This window comes from Acipenser ruthenus, chromosome 8 (assembly GCF_902713425.1).
Source record: "Acipenser ruthenus chromosome 8, fAciRut3.2 maternal haplotype, whole genome shotgun sequence".
Taxonomy (NCBI): Eukaryota; Metazoa; Chordata; class Actinopteri; order Acipenseriformes; family Acipenseridae; genus Acipenser; species Acipenser ruthenus.
In genome coordinates this window covers 40,767,308-40,790,509 of record NC_081196.1, presented here as the reverse complement: position 1 = coordinate 40,790,509, position 23,202 = coordinate 40,767,308, and the positions used below count along the sequence as shown (strand labels likewise).

The following is a 23,202-nucleotide window of genomic DNA, read 5'->3' as shown; positions in this document are numbered from 1 at the left end:
TGAACAGGGATAGCTAATTATATTTCAGTGGCTGCTTAGCAAACTTTGGATTATGCCAGTTTAATAACACAGATGAATTGCTTGTCGATTTCAAATCAGGTGTGTAGGCATGGCTGTCAGGATAATTAAACGTAGGTTAACAAAGCACCATGGCTGTGCGAGTGACTAACAAGCACAGCCGAGTTTATTTTCAATAAATATTCTATGAGAATAAGAGAGAGCTAACATTCAGTTTGAGAAACGTAATGTCATTATCAAAGCCCAACATCTGCTTAAAATTCAGCTTCCTTTGTTACCGTCTCTTTGTTCATACATAATTAACTGTGACTTTAAAAATCTTACAATTCTCTTTACCCCATTCCCCATGATGCACCAATGAATTGTTTTTCTAATACAGGATTTTCCAGCTTTGCATATACAGTTGTCCCGCGTTATACCGGCCCCCTTTATAATGCCACCCTCGCATACCGCCAGCTACTCTCTCTGAACAAATGTCACCAATATAAAAACAGTGCTACTTGTACTTGTTATAAATCGCCACCCCGCTGTCCGCCACGTGCAAACTTCCCAAGCCAAGCAAACATAAATATAAACATTGTAGTTTCCCTCATTGCAGCACCAGCGAAATAATCATAGCCAATTAAAACAACAAAGTTATGCAGTTAACCTCTGACTCACTTTCCTAATTCGTTAACTGAACGTTCATACCAATGTCATCAACGCTCCCAAAGCAAAACAGAAAGTACAAAATGGTGAGTCAACCCTACAACCCTACCAGAGCAAAAGAAAAAAAATCTCCATGTACGCATCTGAAAATAAGAAAGCAAGTCAGTAAGACATTGCAAATGTTTTCTTGCCTAAGTGAGGCATATACTGCAGGACAATTGGAGACATTCTAAATGGATAAAAACAAACGGCTTACCTTCATGGAACGGGTCGATTTGTTTAACCTGAAAAAGGTTTGACGCAGTCTAAAATAAGTGACTCTATAAACACAGTAAATGTACAGTAAGAGGTTTGTTTTTTATGTGCAAGTTTTGCACAAATGAAGGCTGACAAACTAAAGCATCAGTTTTGTAAACAGCAGTAGGGTTTTTTTTTGTTTGTTTGTTTTTAAACTTTGAAAAAAAAAAAAAAAAATGTTTGCCTGTACATATGCAGTGTTTAAAAAAAGAATGCTGTTGAGCTTAAATTGCTTTGCGAAATAAATAGATGGCGTTGTTCAATGGGGGATAGTATTCAGCAGGCTTACAGTCGTGCCACAAACAACAAAGTTCAAATGATGGTACAGTAAAAAAAAAAAAATTATATAATTGTTTTTATGGAATTGTTGTTTGGGCGATTTGAAACTAAATTAGTGTTTTACTTATTAATTTTTATTTCAAGTATAAACTGTTCCTCAAAAACCATGTATGTTTCATACAGATGGGAAAAGATGATATAACGTCACTAGTACACCTGCTGTTGTGTTAAGAACCAATACTGTAGTTTAAAAAAAAAAAAAGATTAATGTTTCATTAAAATGGCCTGGAGATACTGTAATTGTGTAACTAAAAAATGTAAACATTTGAATTTATTGCAAACATAGAAGGTTGCGTGTACTGGTTTTTTTTTTTTACCCTCACTATAAACGCCACCCTTGCTTATTGGCAGTGCAAGGAGGGTTGACTGTATATGCATTTGTACAGACAGCACTGCTTTTTTCTAGTGCTCAAATGTCATTTCTTGGGGTCCCCAGTGGCTCATCCAGTAATGGCACCACTCGGGATATCTATATGAAAAGCAGTGCCATCTTCTGGATTTTGCGCATAATGCTTAATGGCAGGCTTCTTTTACTTCCTTATAATTCAACTACACTCTTCAGCATTGTTGCAATCCCTCATGCACAAAACATAACACTCCAGGAGGTGAGGAGTGTCTGTTCACTACAGAACCGGAACTTACTTCTTTTCTGGTGGGACATAATGAGGATTTAGATTCATCTGCAGGGTGGTCAGATGATGCCGACATCTTTCATTTGCTGAAAAAGCGGCATTAATCGCAAAATGTTTCACGTAGGACTCCAAGATGTTGACAATATTCATCTGGCAAGGAAGTTTCACCAGCTGTTAAAAGGTACAAAGACAGAGCCCAGCATAAATAAATAGAATATGAATTTCATACAAATTATTTTGTTGAAAAGAATCAAGTTTTTTTTTTTTTTCCTTTTGCAGACTATTCTGCATTCACTGAGCTACACTTCCTTTTTGAATTTTTAAAGACCACAAGCGACTGATACAGGATTCTAAAAAGGATTCAGGATGAGTAACCCTTGAAATAAAAAAAATAAATAAAAAAACAGTAGGAAACAAAAACACCATTAGACTTGCCTTTTTACAGGTAGACTTTGATTATAGTCAAACATGTGTGGTGAAACAGAGCTCATCTGTTTCACTGTTCAGGACTTGATGAAATGAACTACAGTGTATTACCAGTTTTGGGTTAACAATTATGTTACTGATTATACGGCACGTTAAAAAATGGCATGTTCTCACAACTTACATCAGTGTTAAATAAAATGTTCAGAATGTGTATTGTTATCAAATATTAGGTTGGTCTGGAGCTACTTTCATTTCCGACCAAGTGTGTAGGGTCCTCTTGTTAGGCTTATGAAACCACCCTCCAAGCAAAGAAAGGTTAGTGTATTACAATGAGCAGGTTCATTCTGTACAGTATTGCCTGATATATAACTGGGCAACATTTCTTTTGAAAGAAATGGTGGAACTGCTGGAAATAAATCTCAAGTCTTTGAGACACCATCCAGTGCTTTCCTTGTCTAAATTTCCGTTTCAGGTTTCAGTCGTGAACTATAGTTCATTATTTTTGCAATTTCAAAATAGAACTTGATTTTTACGCTGTGATTCATCTAGTTATATCCCTTTAACAATAGCCCAATGCCATCATGCTTTTCATATGAACTAGGATTGGCAAATTGAAATTTGTCCTGCTATTGTTCTCAATAATATTGTTACAGCTACAGTAAAATTACTTCCTAATCACATTGGATCAGGAATTGCAAAAACCTCAGACGTACATAGAGAAGTCAGAGGAAGCAAGGCTAGACAAATTGTTTGAAAATTGCTCATATTTTACAAGACCTCGGTCCTGGTGAAGGCATAATAGCACAGAGCTTCTGAAACCTCAACTGTATAATGAAATATACAAGAACCACCGAAGTGCACTGAAAATGGAAATTATGTTTAATGGAACTGAAATTAAATTACTAACAAATCACTGGCTGTCAAACAAAAAAGGTGAGCTTACCAAACATCTTAAGTAGGCAGGAATAGATAATGTCCCATCTTGTTTTTTTCCCCAGAAGTCTGTATAAACTAATCCCTTGGCAACACTTACCTGTTTTTCAGAAGCAGAGGTCCTTTTTATAACACAGGAGTTCCATTTCCCACTCAAGCACTATAGTATGCATTCGGTCCATTACCTTTTTTCTCTTGTTAATGTAGTAACAATCATCTTCCAGCTTCTTCTTCAAGACCTCAGGTATTTCTATGCTTATTGCTTTATCCTCCATGTCCTTTTTCGGGTGAACGTCTTGTTCTTCTTTCTACAAGATTAGGGGAAGGAAATGTTGTGAGTTACTGCAAATGGACATTGGCCTTTTTGGGAGAAAGTAATATCTATTAAACACTAAAGTACACTTACAATAGGCCCTTGCCATGGATTTCTGAGGGACTGATCCAGATGGATCAGCTGGGCAATGGATGGACTAACCTGTCCAAGTAAGAACTGATCCTCGTTCTTAATAGGAAAAAGAGTTGTACCACACTCAGTTAGATAAAAGCAACACAAAAATATAAGTGTTAATTTCTGAAGATACTAAATGCTATCTTTTCTCGTCTATTCAAAGGGAAACTGGGTATTCATCACCAAGTGCAGCAACGAAACCCACAGTATACAAACTCAGTTTATCTTTGTCTATCCAGGACCATCAGTTATCAGAATAATGCTGATTTTCTATTCTGTCGAGAATTTATAGTTTTAAACTTGGGGTGGGGCAAAAAACATACAAATATACTATATTAAATCAATTTTACTCAATTTTAACCTTATATGAAATTGCAGAATAACACTTTTTTTTTTTTTTTTTAATTAGATAATTTCCTTATTTTATTGCGGAAAACTACGATCCCTGGTTATCATACTATGAAGAAAACAATTAGGAATTCCACAACCATTCCCCCACATCAATTCCAGAAATAGAAAACTGCAACTGATAATACCATGCATGCATGTGTAAATGATGCACATTATACCATGACAAGGCACAGCATTTAAAAGGTTAAACTCTATAAAAGTAATAAAGTTGCAAATAAGATGCAGAGAATATTCGAAAAGAAATATAAAATGGAGAAACCATTTGTGGCTATTTTTTGAAGGTGCCTCTGAAACGTAATCATGTTGCTGACTGGTCAGTTGTCACCAAGTCATTCTAGCCAAATAAAAAAAATTACATTTATCCACAACACAGCCTTTAAAAGATAAAAAAAAAAAAATATATACTAATTGCTCTGAAATACAAGGTCGTAATTGATCACCTCCCTCAATATAAAGCTGGAAAAGAAAGAATACATTATAGATGTTTGTGTGGGTACGAAGACAGATATGCTTGTTATGAAAATCACATTTGCCATACACAGGTTATTAAATAGATGACTGGTATGAACCTTATGCTTCATTTATCTGCATATAGTATTTTTAAATATCTATTTTGTTGCTCTGGTTTTCTCCATCAGCATATTTATAGTACACTAGCAAATTATTTAAATCCAATTTTACAAATAACTCTAAAAACAGTCAAAGATGTTTAGTAATAAAATAAATCTTGCCAAATACAGCAATTCACTATCTAGTATTTTAAATTGAAGCTAAAGTGTATACCGGTAGTTATTGCCAAAAGTTTTGCATCGCCTAGAATTTTAGGATTGAGACTATATGAACATAACTTAGATATTTTATTTAACATCATGTAAATCAAAGAAACTACAAAAATTATAAAATCGTAAAAGTCTACCAGGTGCCATAATAGTAGTAACCAAATGTCAATAATTTTTTTTGTCAGTTTTTTCGTAAGTATATGGAAAACTACAAAGCGGTATGCAATTCAATATGTTAATGTAATATTATTTCAGCAGGTTTCATTCGACTATGAAACAAAATTAGTTAATTCTATAGGGTGATGCCAACATTTTGGCCATAGCTGTATTCCTAAATTTGAATATACTGTATACTGTATCTTTATTAAAGTCCATGTGTTTAGAACAGAGGTGTCAAACTCAACCAAGGGCCCCAATGAAATCTGGTATTTGCTTCACGGACTAGAAAACCATAATAATGTCTTCACTGTTAATTTTGTTTTGGGATGGGGGTGGAGGAACACCAATCATTTCTAGCTGGTAAAATAAAAGAATGCAATAAAGCCAGTATTATTTAGACTGTCCAATTATGTCTGGTCAGAAGGATCCGCTGCAGTGTGGCTAGGTGATTTGACCCCTGCCATCTGTGACTCACAAACACGATGGCAACTTTGCACAACCAGGACCTGAAAATTCACTCCCTTGACTGCATGACTCGCTCTGCACACCACACTGCTGTGCCTTTACTAGGGCACGCAACTTTATGCATGCGTTTGTGAGTGTCAGGTCAAATGGTCACTGTGGAGCACACTTGTACCCTTGATATCAAATCAAAGAAGAAAACTTTAAATTCAATTAATCCAAGCTTTTAACGTTCTACTTTGACCTGAAGAGACCTCCGATGTCTTGAAAGCTTGTGTTCGATTATTGTTTAGTTAGTCCAATAAAAAATATCGAGCAAGATTTCTCCACAGCGTTGTGAAATTCTTAATTTCACAACTGTTTAACACTCATTACCATTTCTGCAGTTTCTTCAAGATCACTCTCCTCACTTTTTAATGATTCGTCGTCATCAGAATCGTCCTCATCACTGTCTTCAGAAGACGAAATTAAAGCTAAAAATCAAAAAAGTAGAAAAGTTATTTTAAAACTTTAGACAAAACACTGTTCTTTTTGAGCTTGTGGATCATTTTCTGTTTTTTTACTTTCTTATATTATTGGTATGCTTTTTCTGGCTCTTAAAACATCCAGTCTTTCCCACTATCAATCATGAAACATTTTTAAGCAGCAGAGCTATTTAATTAAATCAGAAAGCAAAGCAGCAGCTATGAATACCACAATCCAATTCTCATGATAGAAACTGCAATGGCCTGGAAAACAATACATCAGAATTTTTATAAATAAGCAACAGCCATAAATTAAAAAACCGTATTCAAAACAAAAGTAAATCCCTGCCCTTAACGGGCGGGTGGAGGAGTTGCACACGTTAGTTAGCACCGTTTGCATTAAGTACATTTTAGTAATTCTTAAGATCCTTTATGTTTGATGTCGAATTGGGGTGTCACTACGGCTCAAGTCACTACAGGTCAAAGGTCCTTGCAGGACTAATTACACAGTGTAATAATTGTAGATTCAGTGTGTTGCTTTTTTATGTAACAACATTTTCATTAATTTCAAGATGCCACGTGACATCTATAAAAAGACCACAAATTTGATGTTGGCAATGCCAATACAATTTTCAGCAACACAAAAATGTAAGCGCTTCATGAACCAGATCAATAATGCAAATGCCTTCAGGAGCTGCTCTGTATACGTGGTAGATACAATAGCGTATACATTAGCATTAGCATTACATAGCCAAAAAAAAAAAAAAAAAAACACGGGAGAATGTGTTTGTTGACTGGGCTCAAGGGCATACCAAAGAACAGGACTGGTTTCTGCTCTGCTGTGTGAAGTTTAATTATTTTTCCTACACAGCAGTCTGTGGTTCTGTGTGGAGTTTTTTTTTTAAATTTATTTTTCCAATGTATAAACACATTTGAAACATTTAAATAAACCAGCCAGCCTGTCCCTGCAAAGCTGTAGGTACTAAACAGGGATCATTTCAGTTTCTGTATAATCCTTAAGATTATAGGAGTAGCTTCTTACCTCTAAGGATTACATAGTTCAATTACTATTTTCATTATTTTTCATTTGCAACAGCTTAGTTTCATCCAGGATCTAATATAACATGGGAACATTCCTTTGCATACTGTGTTGACCCGGGGATCAGGAACAAACCCCAATATGGTTGGTCTAGTATAGTCTCCTACGGTTTTTCCGGCCATTGGTCAACCCTGGATAATTGTTTTTCCACATTTATGGTCATGTAAGTGCTGGAACATGCATGGAGTTTTCATGTTCATTATATTCGTTCTAAACAATTAAATATATATGTTCATTTGCAAAATGTAAGCAAAGCAATTATATGTAATAGTGTATTAAAAGTAAAAATAAATATCCCACAAGAATAGGTTGAGAAGGTATTGTACCCCAATAAACAACAATGAATGCCATACAGTAATTTAAGTTAAACATTATTTTTGTGTGTATTTCAGGAACAACAACAAGCTATATAAAGTAGGCATAAACAAAGTGCCTAAAGACACATTTTGATAAAGTATAACATTACTGTGGTTTGCTGTGCCTTTTTTTACAGTAGCTATTGGAGTGAACTGAATAAGCAATCAAATTTAACTTGAATAAACACTTCAACGTCCCTTTTGGACTCTTATTTCATACCATAAAGCACAAAATAGGATCACAAGAGTAAAAAAAAAATCCCTATACATAACATTTCCCTTAGAAATTGGGCCAGTGTTTGGAAAGCACGAGGCATTTTGGAGTGACATACCTGCATCTGTAATCAGACAGAAACAGACACCGGTTATCTAACAACAAACACTATATATGCAATGGCAGCGTTACTGGGTAATTGGTTACTGAATTATGAGCCCCCAAAGTGGACGCCAGACCAGAAATGGCAACCTTTCAGCACCAACAACTAAGTTTTTTTTTTTTTATATAAGTGTGGAAAAAAAAAGACAATTGTAACTTTCTACTTGGCACACTGCATAATTAAAAAAAAAAAAAAAAAAGACTGTTAGAATTTATCAATTTAATGGTTTACACGTATCTAGAATCAAATAACTGATGGAAGAGTAAACTGTGGTCAGTTTAAACTATGTACAGCATCTGCAGTGTTGTAAGCAATTTGGCACAGGTTGTTTTGTATCCATCGCTTGAGGGGTCCCTTTGGCAATACAAAAAGGTCTTTTATGACTTTATATAAAAAAAAATAAATAAAAAAACATTTTTGTAAATAAATACAATAAAATAAAATTAAATCACATGCCAGCAATGACCATGCTAAACATGTTGTTAACTGGTTAAGATATACTGCTTTCCCTTTATGGCTTCCTGGCTCTCTTAACAGGTAAATCAATTAAAGACCTAAAAGACAGGTGAGATTGATTTCTGGTTGGATAACTTATAAGAAGTTTGATCAGTTGAGTGAAAGGTTTCCCTGTGTGGTTCAACAAATTTTCACCCAGTTCGCAACGGTGGCAAAGGCTTTGAAAAGTATACTGGTGTAAGACTATGCCAGCATGATTACTTTGAACATGTGCTGCCAGATGAATACAGAATTTGTTTAATTTTGTCCAATGAAAACACATTAGCTTGCCTACGCAACATTGTATGTGACAGTGAGAGATATTTTAGAATGACAGGTGAAAGGGTTGACGACTTGTTAAGACTGTACACCTTTCCATAAAAGACCCACGTCGCAAGATTGTACAGATGACGTAATTCTGACTTGTCGACAAGGTCGGAGACCCTCGACACCGACCACAAATGATGCCAGAATCTAAAGTATGTACTGTAAAGTAACATTTAAACTCGTCAGTAGTCAAATGCAACACAGTCTTATAATATTGGTTTTGATGTACTATTTAAAAGCTTGTGTATGTTGACGTAGCTAAAACTACATTAATTGGTGACCTTTCTGTGAATTCTTGGTTTTTTGCCACACCTCGCGCATGAAATGTACTAAAAATTACCATGCCAAAATCGTAGCCTTGCAAATGATGTACTACAGTTGAGTATTACAATTTTAAAACAATATCAAATCTTTCTGCTCCAGAGGAAAAATAAGTCTGTTAAGTGAGTGGTTGCTATAATGACAAGTGTGTTATTTAAGACTTGGGGCACCATGAAGCAGAATTATGTATTTTTAAATGGTTACCACATTCTCAAAGTCTTTGTTTTTATAGGTGTGGTTATTTGTATTAATAACTTAACATTTTAAGCAAGCCAACTACAAGCCACAAAACAGAAAAAACACAATGTGTAGGGGTTTAAAGCTGTGCTAAGTTTGTCAGTATGTGCCGCGTAATCATGTCACCCATGATTTAACCTAAAAACGAGAAGACATTTAAAAATTAACTAATTGAGACACACTGAAAACAAAGTTTGCTTGCCCGTGCAGTCAGTGCTGCAAACTTAAGGGAAATACATGAAATCGGTGTCTCACACATGTAGGGCTGCGTGTTTGAATGAACCCGGAAACCAATTCAAATAAATGTGTTTCCTCGCCTCTTGCGATGCTCGACTACACCTACAAGGGAAATTTGCTGGACCTGTATCCTAACCTCACTATTAGTGACTTGCGTCTGCTTTTGACTGTGCCTGTCACAGCAGCATCAGGGAGAGAAGCTTTTCTTCCTGAAAATGAAATTAATAAAAAACTATTTACTTTCTACAATCTTGCAGGAATGTTTGACTGGAGTTGGGCAGACATCCATTGTGCACCACATTTGACAAAAAAGGGATTAAATCAACTGTAATTGCAGACTTTGTCACTGCGAAAGCACACAAGGTTCATTTCTGACTGTCTCGGAGTGGGGTTTTTTTTGCGATTGCTGTAGTAAAATGCAATACATTTAATTGTGTCATTGCTGCCCTGTTTGAAAGTCATGGTATCATAGGGTAGTATTACTGGTAAGAATAGGGAATAGGGGCCCTGAAAATCAAGCTTTGCATGGGGCCACCGTGGGAGAAACGCTGCCACTGCCATCAGTAAATTATCAAACAAAATAAAAGAAAAGAAAACAAATAAATGTAAAAATAGCACACACGCGAAATGTCCCCTTCTGCTACTGGACAGACCAATCTTTAGCAGAAATAAAAGGTATTTTTCATTGAGGACATTTTAAAAGAAAACGTGCAGCTGCGTGCAGTGTGTTCAGTTATTTACCAGAAGCAAATTAAATAGGCTGCCAGATTCCTAAATGCATTGTACAGTAACAAGTAGCATGTCAAAAAAGAAAATATTTAGTTTATTTATTTTAAGTGCTAAAAAATATACATATTTACACTATTCTTTCAGAACATAGGGAACTTGATATTACACGGCAATGGGTACATTTCACGTAAAACGCTAAATCCATGATAACAGTGGGGAAAAAAAGACAAGAAAGCCTCACTCAAAACTCAGTAACCATGAATTACTCTAACACTGGCATTGCATATATATATAGATAGTTCTCGCAAGTACAATATAGCATTTTTATTGCCATCATGGCACTTTTTTTCTACATTTGGCTCCATTGCATGAACATCCATAGCCACCAATAGGTAATATACTGATACATTATTAAATCAGAAGACTAGTTTTGTGTGTGAAACGAAGATCAAGACGATATAGCGAAAGACTGGACCTCTCAAACATGGCACCTTTTCAGTGCTCGTTTTCATCCACCACAGGCACCTCCCATTATAAACCCATAACTTCAAACATAATGAGAGTTGAGGCAATCTTTTGGGATTCTCTCCAGATGTGATAAATAAGCTGAGGGGGTGAGGTGGGGGAGATCCAAAAATGCAGTTCATTTGGTGTGGAATAACCTGGCAGGATACTCATTTTGTCCAGGGAGTTTCCATAAAATATGTCAACATCTGAAATGGTTTCTGATACATTTGTTGCAGCAGTGGCTGGTTTCCAAAATATACAAGCCCCCCTCATGAGGATGCTAAAAAGTGAATAGTGGACTCCAGGGCAGTTTGTCTACTGTCAAGGTTAAACAATAATGTAATCTGGCATGCCATTTTATTAAAATATACAGTATTAATCCCCCTATCCCTAGGGTATCACAAGTGGAATACAAATGCAATCTCATGGAACATCATGACCTATTATCAACATACAGTACAGTCAGTTTGACATGCTCCAAAGCTCTTAGAGGGAGTTTTTAATCAGCAATAACCAAAATGTGAGCATTGTGATACTCTACAACTTTCTGGGCTGATGAAGGAACCGCTCCACCATTTTCTACACTCTGTCTGAAGAATTTCCGTAACTTTTGGTTGTCCAATTTTTTAAAAGGGATATTTGCTCAAACAAACACCTCTGTCAGGTCAAAATTTAGTAAGTGGACTTTTGGAATATGGAAGTCACCATTTTTTGTTGCTTTGCAAGTAAAGCAGTCGCAGTACTGCTCTGGATTTCCGCCTTTCAATTTCGGTGAATACTTGCTGTCAACAGACAAGTTTCGGTACTGATCTACAGTAACGTTGCAGGACGTACAGAAGAGCTTGCCTTCATTGCTATGTAAACTCCTGCTGGATACTGCTTTATGTGATCTGCTGCAGACACATTTTTAGCCTTTTTAGAGACATCCATTTTCTTGTTTACAGTGTGTAGTATTTTAATTTCCCGCTTAGATTGCATATAGTCACAGCACAGCACTATGCGCATGGTGACTATTATACGCAGGCACATATCAGAGCTGTACAGTTTCGTTAATGTGATTTTTTTTTTGTATGAAATACAAATAACCATGACATTTATTTCTTAAGAATATTGTAAAAATCGCAGTATTGAGCTATTTCACAATTTCCGCACAGCCTGTGAAATCGTGATTTTCACAGGGCCCCAATAATGTAATAACTGATAAAAGGTTCTTCTGTTTTAATTGTTGTAAGTACATGATTTGAACTGTTTTTTTTATGAAAAAAAACCTAACCTTCTGCAATGACAAAGACACTGTAAAATGTTTCTTAATGCTGGCTATAGAAAGAAATCCAACAGTCCAGTTTTTTGGTTTCAACCAGGAATTAAACATGTTTTAAACATGCATGGTTTTCTAGTGCACACAATACATCGCTTACAGAGAGCTAGTGATGTAATAGAAACACAGGGCAATAGAAGTGCAGTAGAGGACACTGCATGCTAGCAAAAAAAAAAAAAAAAAAACTTACAATTGTCATCATTTTCCTCTTTTTCCTCTTCAGGAAGAGTTTTTAACACAGAGTCAACACCAGGCAGACGACAGCGTCGCTTCCTTCTTCCCTTTCTCCTCCTGTAACAAAGTATTACAATGCCATTCACTTTTAGCACCAAGGATAACCAAACCCAGTCCAGTGAAAAGCAGTGTCCCAGTTCAAGAACGTACACTTGAATATAAATTCTTATAAGTCCTTATGAAGTTGCATTTTTACTTACAGTAGTTATTTAAAACAATACCCTAAATTTCAACAAACAGTACAAAAAAAATATTGTAGTGGCCATAAATATGATCTTTAAAACATTTTAACATATCAATGCATCGTGTTTACAAGTTTCATCAACTGAAACAATCGGTGACATATCGGTGGTAGCAGTTTTAATGTTTGCCGATGGATTTATAATTGTGCACTTTACTGTAGCCCTGAATTACTGCATGTTGTATTAACTTGAAACTTGGAAAATGTAGCGACAAGGAACAAGCAAGCACAGGCCAAATAAAAAAAGAAAAAAGTGTGGTTCGGGTTACACTGGAAAAATAAAAATAGGGTAGGTAGGCAGGTAAAAGTTTATTTTATTTTTGTTATTCCTGAATAGGCAGTGAGCATGGTAAAAGTGGCACGTGACAGTTTACAGTACATTGTTAATAACCCTGTTGTACTTTCATTACACTGTCATCTTGCTTCATCTGGCTTTGTCTCATTTTGAGGGTGCATCTTCATTAATAAACTTTCCACCTGCCTTGTTTTATGCTACAGGCAGGTAGCTGTAAGGAGTGAAACCACTGGGACTAAAATATAGCAGCATCATTACTGCGACACTGAATGACTATCAGTACATTCATTTCTACACTGTGAAAAAAAATATTGCCATAAGTCTGCTGCAAATATAGTAATTTTTGTAGTATCCTATTAAAAATAACAAATCTGCAATAACTGTAACCTTGATGGAATTCAGAAAATAACAAAATAGATGTGGCAATTAACAGTTAAGTGAAACAAGTCTGTTTTAGCTTTAAAACTCCTATTATTAATATTATCATGGTACATGTGTTTAGTGTGCTAGTGGCCTGAATTTAAGTGAATACCTACATAACACAAAGGCATACAACTATTCCACTGTATTAGTTGGTGGTAGAATGAGAGGATGACCTCGATCATGCTCTGTTCGCCCACCCTAATGATAGACTGGTGATACACTGCTCCTGTAATGGCTTTTTAAGAGTACAAAACTGAAACACAAGAATAGCAGTCTTTTTTTTTTTTTTTACATGAATGTTTGTTTAATCGTTCCGATTGCTTTCACTTTCAGATATTTCCGTACGTTTTAGTAGTTGGACATGTACAAAAGTAGCTGACAGCAGTTAAATGGAAGTTAAAATGTGTGTATGTTAATTGGATTGTTAGTGAACTTTAAAATAAGTTACCTACCTGTTTAACTTTTTTCGTGGAACAGTATTTGAAAGGCACCAGCTGAAATGGTTTTGATGTTAAAGTATTCCTTTCTAGTTCACACACGTACATTTAAGTGCTTTAAATCCAGGTAAATTTTATTTATGACAACTGTGAAGACTTCAAAATTATTCAGCTGATCTGAACATTTTGTAGTAATTTCAGAATACAGTATGTACAAGGCAATCCATATTGATTTGTGGCAAATTGTGATGTGATCGCAATTATTATTATTTTTTTTAAACATAGTGCAAAACAACTGCCGGTACTTGGTGATACAGATGCCAACAATTTATATGAAACCAAAGATCTTGTTTGTACAAGGTTTACTAGAAAATCGCATGAGTGAAAACGAGCCCACGAACAGTGATCAATTTTTCTGATTGATATCGAATGTAGCCCATTATCAGCAAATAATATTTAGGGTCAGGGAGAAAAAATAGGGACAGTCGAGTAACCTGAACCACACATTTTTTTATTTGGCCATATAATAAATGGATTGATATTATAGTTTCTCTGTGAAAAGTTCTATAACCAACAAAAGAAAGGTTTTTTTTAGGAGTTTACAATGCAGGCTTTCAGATCTCAAAAGTTTAGGAGGGATTGGTCCAGAAAAAACAACAAATAGGAAATCAGCACATCCTTTCCAATGATTTAATTAAAAATAAAGTAACGATTTTCTGACTGATGCCTGGGAGTCTGAGAGAGTTCAGCTATACTATTGTGCCAAAAAAATAAAATAAATTGATCTCACTCCTATCTATCAAACAGAATTTGTTTGCATTTAAAATTAGCACTTTCTACTCTTCAGGGACCCAAAAAAAACAAAGTAGTCTTACACAGTTCTATAGAAGACTCATTTAGAGCACAAGATGTGGCCAACACAGGTGGATGGCACTACTTTATTGCACATTACAAACCAAAATATACCATAAACGTCTAATCTGCAGTTCATTTTACTTATTTATTTTTTAAACAAACATCAAAAGTTGTCAAATAACGTGCGCTATGCTTTCTCCTTACATGCGAGCCACAGCTTTTCTGGCCAGTTTACGTTGTAATGTGCGGTTTTCATCCGTGTCACGAAGGACATGATCCTCTGCTGCCCATCTATCCCAACTGAAAGGAACAAGAAACTTAAGATAAAATTGAAAACAGATACAATAGGGAGAACCTGAACTGTTCTAATTGAACCCTACTGTTTAAACTTTGGAGGTAGGATTGCAGACAAGTGTATGTAAAGACACAGAAACCCAGAATGCATACATGATTTATAGTATGTATGCTGACAAATAAACATTTTCATGTAGAAACAGCATCCCACTTAGCAGTTAAAGACAATAAAATTACTCCCCGCTTAGAATAAGTAGCGGAGTTCCGAAATATAGCATTATACGTCCTGACGTGTACATTTTTCTTGTCATTAACATTCTGACAACTTAAGTCTGTTTCAAAGCTTTTTTTCAAAATAGCCGCTCTAGAGCACAGGGGTTTGAGAATACTTTATATATATATATCAACAAACAATGAATGCAGCTTACCTTCTGTTCCAACCATTAAAGTGAATTAGATACTCTGGGACTTTCCTACCCTTTTCATCTTTTCCACTGACAACATCTACAACCTGTTGAAAAATAAGATTGCATGTTAAGCTTTGTTAAAGTAAAACATGTCCTGTTTTAGTATGCCTGCCAGGGTCAAAACCAAGTACAAGGCAGGGAATATGCTTTTGAACAAACTGTTTACCTTAAGGCAATAACATACCACTACAGACTTTTAGTCTACTGTACTAAGTGTAATGTCATAATAGCCTTGGTTGCTGTGTGACCAAACTGTCATTTTAGGTTTTGGTTACTGTAGCAGCACAATTTTGTGTGAACAAACGTACTTAAATTAGAGCTAATGGTATGGCGAAACAAAGTTGCTTACCATGATGTATAATATATAAACAGTATGTAGAGGATATTATAGAATAAGAAATAGCAATTAACATTTACATTTTATTGGAATGGTATTTAATAGCTAAATGTCATTATGCAAGCCAATGAGGTCATGGTACAAGTGGACAGAAACATATATACCCACAATCCCAAAGTCAAAAACTCTTGCTACATAATGTTATTGTTAATGAGTTTCATCACAATTGAAAACGCGTTCTTATATGGAAAAAATGTAGTGTGACGTACGTCTTACCACTATCGCTGGGCATTTTAAATTACCTCTTGTCAAGTTTAAGTAAGTGCTTCACAACAGTCGAGTCCAAAGCATGGGGCGGGGAAAGGAACGTACACACGTTTTGTTTTTTTGACATTACATAATTCTTTTCTGTCTACGCTAATGAAGAATTTTCGTTTCTTCGTATTTATTTTCGTTGGGCGTTGACACAGACTGAATCATGAAGACCGCTAAACAATTGTGAACATAATTCAGGACTGTTTCAACAAAATGGCCGCGAACAAAAATAAACGGACAGATGTATTTGTGTACATAACATACATACACACACAAAATAGAATATTTACCGTGCTTTGCAATACAAAATAGGAATTATATATAAGATTTCTCACACCATTACATTTAAAAAAGCTCGCTCAATCCCAGTATCTACTTATGTACCATCCTAGAGTACAGTGTACGATTAGCGGAGTTCTTTGGGCCCGGGCAAAAATAAAAAATAAAACTAAATAACAACAAAAAGTAAAAGGAAATACGAACACTAATTGTATAATATGTAAATACTCGTATATTTCTAGCATTTTGTAAAAAATAAAAATTAGGCAACTCAGCTTCACCTTTCTGGACAAAGGCTAAAACGACATATGACTCTACTCTTTATTATTATTTTTAAAACATGAATAAATTAAAAATGTAAAATGGCTGTAAATTACTGCTAATCGAAGACATAATCTTGTTAAATCAAATATATTCAACAACAAAGGTTTGAACACCCCACCTTAGCATCGTAAAGCACTTTGGCCTTTGTTGGATCTGGTTCGAAGCAGAGGACTTTCTCTCCTTTGTGAAATTTAAATTTCATTCCCCGAGAGTTCATTTGTTCATCATGGCGAACAGAGAGGAGGAATCGGGACCCCCGCTCTTTAACCTATTCTGCGCCGCTCTTTATTAAATCAATCCTGCTCCTAAAAGCTGGAGCTTATGTTAGGATACAACTGCACACATGGAAACGCGGTAAAGACTGTGAGAAGTGGACCTTTGGTTGCTCCGTAGTGGAACATGTATTTTTAAACAGGCGTTGACGAGAGACGCCTAGGAAACTGAAAGAAAACAAAGAAGTGGGAAGGTCAGGGGCTTGTATTTTGTGCTCAAATCATTTTGAGTAAAGTAGTCCTCTGTTGTGTGTAGTCCTCAAATAAATGCCAATTCGCTACAGAGTACAGCACACTTTTTAGACGTTTGTTTTACCGAAGTTTATTTTGCACCAAGTGGAATTTGTACCCCAGTGGAGGTCTGCAGCATCACCTAATAATATCCCAGAACTAGATATGGGTAGAACACATTTTCGAATATCTTTGATTTGGTAGTTTGCGATTTGTGTTACCGTATTATCACGAATATAAAGCTCCTTTCACGGTGGTGCCCCGTACTGTGTCCTGCCTCCGATTCTGGCCACCCGTGTCACAATTCCGAATAGTGTGAAACTACGTACCTTGGGTCGTACTCCGGTTGACCCGGGTGGGGCGAGACAAAATGCATGGTGGTAGTTCGTAAGCGGACAAAGTAACAAAATGCTCGGCTTACGTGAAGGTTTAAATCGGGTACCGCATGCTAAACGCCTTTGCGCTTTAAGCGAAAAATAAACTTTCAACTGAATTGTTCTTATTGAAAATAATTAATTTGATCCTTGATCTTGTTCTTAATTGCACGTTGAAGTAGTTCAAGCACAGATGTCAATATTGGAAACATTTCAGGTAATTCCTCAAAGTTTGGCCTATAACACAACCAACCATTAAGCACAAAAAGGCTTTTTTGATGTAACAAAAAAAAAACGTGAAAAAAATGTAGTCCAATAAATAAATAATAATAATAAAATGTTTTTAGCATTTTGAGGACGGGTTTTATACAGAAAACATGCAAGTGTTCTTGGTAGCAAATTTTTGTTACACCATGTGCTGCAAACCCTGGGGTTTTCAGTAATCTCAATAAATGTTTTTCTTTCTTTTTTGGTAACATCATTTTTTAGTTGTTGTTTTGTTTAAATAGCCTGGAGAGTCAATGATGGCTTCAACTAAAAACCAAAGTGTAAGATTTATGCCTATAAATTGGGTTGTAGTGTTTATGTCAAGGAAATAAGTGGATGTTTTTTTTAAGCTTACTATGAATACATGATGTAAAACACATACTGCTGGCTCCATTTTTTTTTCAAAGGATAATTTCAATTTTTTGAAGAAATGTAAGTGGCAATGACATAAAACAAAGACAGAATGTGATAAATCTAAACAGGGTTCGCTCTGGTTTAACTAGTCTGCTGTATAGAATTTGTTTAATTGCACTGTTGCATTAGCTGTTATTTATACAGTATTATTTGATTTAAAATATTTAATGTAGTGCATTACAGATACTGTATGGTTGTGTTTTAAATACAGCTTTTATGACGCTCCCCCAACAACACTACTATCAGTACTAACAGGTTATGTGTAGTAAAGAAAAATCCCTTTTGAACTGCAGTAAATCACTTTACCGACCTAACTGGCTTATAAAATAAATAGCATAACTAGAATTAATAAAGAAAAGCCTGTGTGCTGGCAAGTTGCTTCAAACTCCCGCGGCTCATTTTTAATAGTTAACTTAATATAAGCTTGTTTTTATATACTTTTGTTTGTGTTTAACAGCCACATTTGTTGACATAAATATGTTTATGTATTCTCATGGAGCATTTATGTGTCAGCTGGAGCATTGCTGTGAATTATTGCGTTGAAATTAACCACCAGAAAATCCAGAACACTATCCTCGCTGCCAAAAAAACACTAAAGCATTTGGAAATGATTAGATGGTATTTTGAGTTTTCAAATCACAAACAACTGAGGTGATGTTTTAGAGCCAATGGTTTAGTACACAATGCTACAATCAGTGTTTGTTTTATTATTCCCAGATGTTATTTACTAACTTACTATATGATAAATAGTTAAATTTAATATTAGGGTTATAGGGCAGTGAATGTTAATGTATCAGGTAATAACAATATCAACACAATATATTTTGATATAACCCACACTTTTATTTTGTTGGTCTAAGGAAGTGGGAGTTCATTTGAAGTTTGAGGTTATATCCCAAACGGGAAACCGGTCATTAGCTGCACTATTAATTCTTGTTCGTTTCACTTCTGATTGTCTGTTGTCTTTGTCAGGCAAACTGAAACAATAACATGTTGGTTGTTTAAATGAACGATGGTCTTGTGAAATATGTAGTAAGATTCGTGTACAATTTGAAGTACATTTTTGCAATCATTGGGCCGAGAAAATCTGATAGAAATTGATTGTCTAGTAACTGTATTTCATCATTTCTCCCATACCCCTAACCTAACAATTAAACCTACAGCACATACTGTATGTAAATATATTAAAGACTATAAAGAATAATAGATGGCAGGAAGTGTGTTCTAATGCTGTATAGTTTAATCAAGACAATCTCATGGAGTAATAAAAAAACGAGATCCAAGCCACACCATGCAATGCGTGTTAAACATTCATAAAACTTAATTAAAATGCACATCCCTTGTAGCTTATTATATGGCTACACAGGAAAATAGGTTTTCATATCTTACATGACTATAGTTTTATATTTTAACCAAGGTGTACCTGTTCTTCCATTTCTTTTCTCAAAACATCCAGATTGAAAAGGAGAATTTTTGGTTTAAATAAAGCTAACAGTTTTATTTATAGATCATGGCAATGACAAATAACGCTTAGAATAGGCAACGTTATTTGCCAGGTATGTTTAACACTTAAAAAAAAAAAAAAAAAAAAAAACATTCTATAAAAATACAGTCAGTTTATCATCTATGTTTACTCTTAGTTACTAGATACAGTCATGTTGTATGTCTTTTGCACTCAATTACTGGCCTTCATCAAAGGAAGAACGTGTTAATGTGGTTTGCTTTATACATTTTGTCATGTTGTTGTTCATTCATTTCCAAGATACACTTGGCTGAACTAAACAATTTCTGGAATAATACCTAAATTAACCACTTTCATTGGGGGGGGGGGGGGGTATAACTGGTGCCCAAGGGAGATAGTGATTGTTTTCCTTGTTTTGTAGAACAAAGTGCAGGATCTTTGTTTATGAAATATGTATTCCATGACCTAAACATTATTTCATTCTGCAATTTAAGTTCCCTAGTTATTTCCACTATTTGTTTTTTTTTCTTCTTTTGCATCTGCCTAAACTCTGGAATGCTTTTTAAAATTCTTACAGTATATTTAAGAATTCTTTTAAGGGGTGCTTCAATGAGTTAGTCAACCCGCCACACCTACTACTCAATATGTTGCATAAGTCGTTTAAGGTGGCAACTTCCAAATTGTCAGTGTTAAACTCACTAAGGCCTGTTATTTTATAAAATATCATCCCAAGACAAGTTTAGCAGTAACTTACAGACCAGAGCTGTCCAACCCTTTTTTCTGGCTAAAAGAGTACCAGGTAGTTCTTAATATAAGATCAATGTTTTGCTGTAGGTTTTGGTGTATGACAAACAATGCTCTCTAGTTAGAAGTAATATAAACATAAAACGTCTTACAGGTGGATGTTATTTGATATTAATATTGTAGCGAATCAAGGGATGGTAACGCACAGAAGCGTTCTCATTAATCAATCAAATCTTTATTGGGAAAGCAGCCTTCCTACTTCCAGCAGAGGCCACCAGAGCTCAGGTTGAAAATGAAACTCGAGCTGACAACTCCTCTGTCTAGCTCATATCCACATATCGAGGTGTCCAAGTGAAACCCAGTCAACCCCGCAGACCTGTGTTGCTCTAGCTCAGGGCAATATTTAATATGGGCAAAACCTGATAACAGTCCTAAAAGTGCCATTCATCATCCCCTGCATTAATACATTTGCATACCAAGCACAGGCAATTAGTTTGCATTGAATTTAATTACATTACTATGATCCCAATAATGAGAACTCTTACAATTCTTAATTAAAATATACTGAAATGAAGGCTAATAATACTGTAAGGGCACAAGAACACATTGTATCTAGAGCCCAAATAGTGAGTAAAGCAGCTACAATTCAGTTACTGTTACCATACGGTATGTCCATAGAAAATAAAAATGTAAGACATTTCAGTGAGATTCTGGGGGACTGCTTTACAAAACCTGTATATACCGTAGGACAGGGGTGCACAATTCCGGTCCTGGAGGGCCGGTGTCCCTCCTGGCTTTTGTTCCAACCTTGCCCTAAATTACTTAATTGGACCAATTATTACCAATTATTGGTCTAATTAAGTAATTTAGAACACAGTTTTAAGTTTTTGTTTATTTTGTCACAACACTGATTGCCGTCCTTTCAATTCCCATTGTTTGCTGCATTTTCAAAATTTTGCACTGCACCGAATAATTGCTCCTGAATAGAACTTTCTGACCAAATATTCAAAAATGCTTTAATTTCCTCCGCATCCCAAGGTAAAGAAATATGTTCTTTTCTCACAGCTCTTGACTTGCTAGCAACCACCATTGTTGTCGTGAAATCCAAAAACACACTGACGTTGCCTAACATCCTATGTAATGATACTTCCACCTGGACCAGCTGGGACTCATCGGGTATAAGATACGAAAGTGTACCTTCTCAGACCAGTTTGGGACACGCTGAGATGGAAACGCCCTGGAAACGTGGCTAGTGGAAACAAGGCATTAGTTCAGGGGGCTGTATGTGTTAGTGCCACCAAAAAGTATTCTAACAGTTACTGTAATTTTCAAAATCCAAAGTTGTGATAGCCTATAGGCAAATTTTGGGGGACGAGATCTGGGGCTCCACCCTGCTTTTCCTGTCAATCTTCTCCTATTTCCTATTTAAGTCTCACACAGCTCGCTGTCTAGCATTTTCAGTTAGTTTTCTCATCTAGTGTTTTTGTTTTCTAGCAATCGCTCAGACTGCGTCAAACGTGCTTAAACTTTCTCACTTTTTTACCAATGTCTAAACTTCGTCTTCTTGTCCGACTCAGATGATTTAGAGCAATTTTCCTACCTGCTCTGAAGATTTCTCGTCCTTCAGCTTCTTTCTTTCTCGCTGCAGCAGGCGCATCGCCAGCTAAGCCTGCAACTATCTAATCTCCAGCCACACCATTCAAAGCGTATCTCCATTATAAAGATTGTCCCTCCGCCAAACTTTTTAAAGCTCTGTTCGACAAAGGCATGAACATTCCCATCTGCAGCAATCGCCTTGCCCTTAACATCTATTATGAAGCTTTGTTTGCCTGCAAACAACTACAAGCATGCGCCCCTCCTCGACTTTTCTTTAAAGATTGGTACATTAACAAGATACTGAAAGCTATACTATGTTTTATGGGTACTATGTTCTACGAGTACCATAAAGAATACTCCGTTAAAGTCCCTGCCATCTTATCAGCAGACAATCATTTTGTTGATCGGTCTTTCCCTGATTTTAGACCTCTTTTACCGTGTTTTCAGCGGTTTGTGAGCCAACGCCTGCGGACTCCTGCTCATCCACAGCCCATGCTACTTTCCTCTGTCCAAATACAATCCACCGTCATTCTCTTTCTACACAGATTTGCCACAATATAATAGAAAATCGCCAGATTTCAGGTGTTGCCATGATCAGAGCATTTAGGATAATCATTCCAATCACGTGGACTATTGATCACAATAATCAAATCTATGCTACCCTGCAGCATTTTCTAAAGCCAATGGTTATATTCTAATCATAATGTTCTATATTTTAGCTGGTCCTTTCACCGCAAAAGTCATTTATTTTCAAATTAGGTTAATATTTCATTTGATGTGAGCTGCCAGTCAGGTACGAAAACCATGTCCTTCGATATATCAGCATTTCAGTCAAAGCAGTCTCCTACCTTGCAATGGATAATACACTCATAGACTGCTCCTGATCAAATCAATAGGTTTTGCAGTGGCCTCACAGCAATGTATTCTACATCTCTCCCGAAAGCAGCCTCATCTTTGGCTCCATCTAAATCGCCTTAACACTTAAAGACCAACATCGACATCCTATCAAAATTCAGGTTGGCAGACAGTTGTGCAACAACCTCCTGCAATCCCAAGGAGGCACTTCATGCAGCATAAATTTGCTCATATCTCACAATGAGTTTCTTTTCACTCACTTCAGCAGATCTCTGCTCTCTACAGCAGGCCACTGCCCACTACTAACGGCAGTCCACCGCACACTGTTATAGATCACTGCTTCAGCAGATCTGTGCTCTCTATAGCAGGCCACTGCACACTACTAACGGCAGTCCACCGCACACTGTTATAGATCACTGCTTCAGCAGATCTGTGCTCTCTATAGCAGGCCACTGCACACTACTGAC

General features: G+C 36.0%; 1 protein-coding gene across 3 annotated transcripts in view; it reads right to left on the bottom strand.

The window, feature by feature from the left end:
- LOC117407093 (male-specific lethal 3 homolog) overlaps positions 1–17,449 on the bottom strand; it is a 41,332-nt gene extending 23,883 nt beyond the window's left edge. The window contains exons 1-8 of one of the 3 annotated variants that reach the window (XM_059028981.1): positions 17,353–17,449; positions 15,227–15,309; positions 14,709–14,804; positions 12,210–12,310; positions 5,928–6,025; positions 3,700–3,795; positions 3,479–3,601; positions 1,945–2,105 (exon numbers count right to left, since the gene is read on the bottom strand). In XM_059028981.1, coding sequence (XP_058884964.1) covers positions 1,945–2,105; positions 3,479–3,601; positions 3,700–3,795; positions 5,928–6,025; positions 12,210–12,310; positions 14,709–14,710 — 581 coding nt within the window. In that variant the 5' untranslated portion in view covers positions 14,711–14,804; positions 15,227–15,309; positions 17,353–17,449. Of the gene's footprint in view, positions 1–1,944; positions 2,106–3,478; positions 3,602–3,699; positions 3,796–5,927; positions 6,026–12,209; positions 12,311–14,708; positions 14,805–15,226; positions 15,310–16,638; positions 16,930–17,352 lie in introns of those variants that run through there. The other 2 variants (XM_034011721.3, XM_034011722.3) reach the window with 2 other exon arrangements.
- Positions 17,450–23,202: the final 5,753 nt, after the last annotated feature.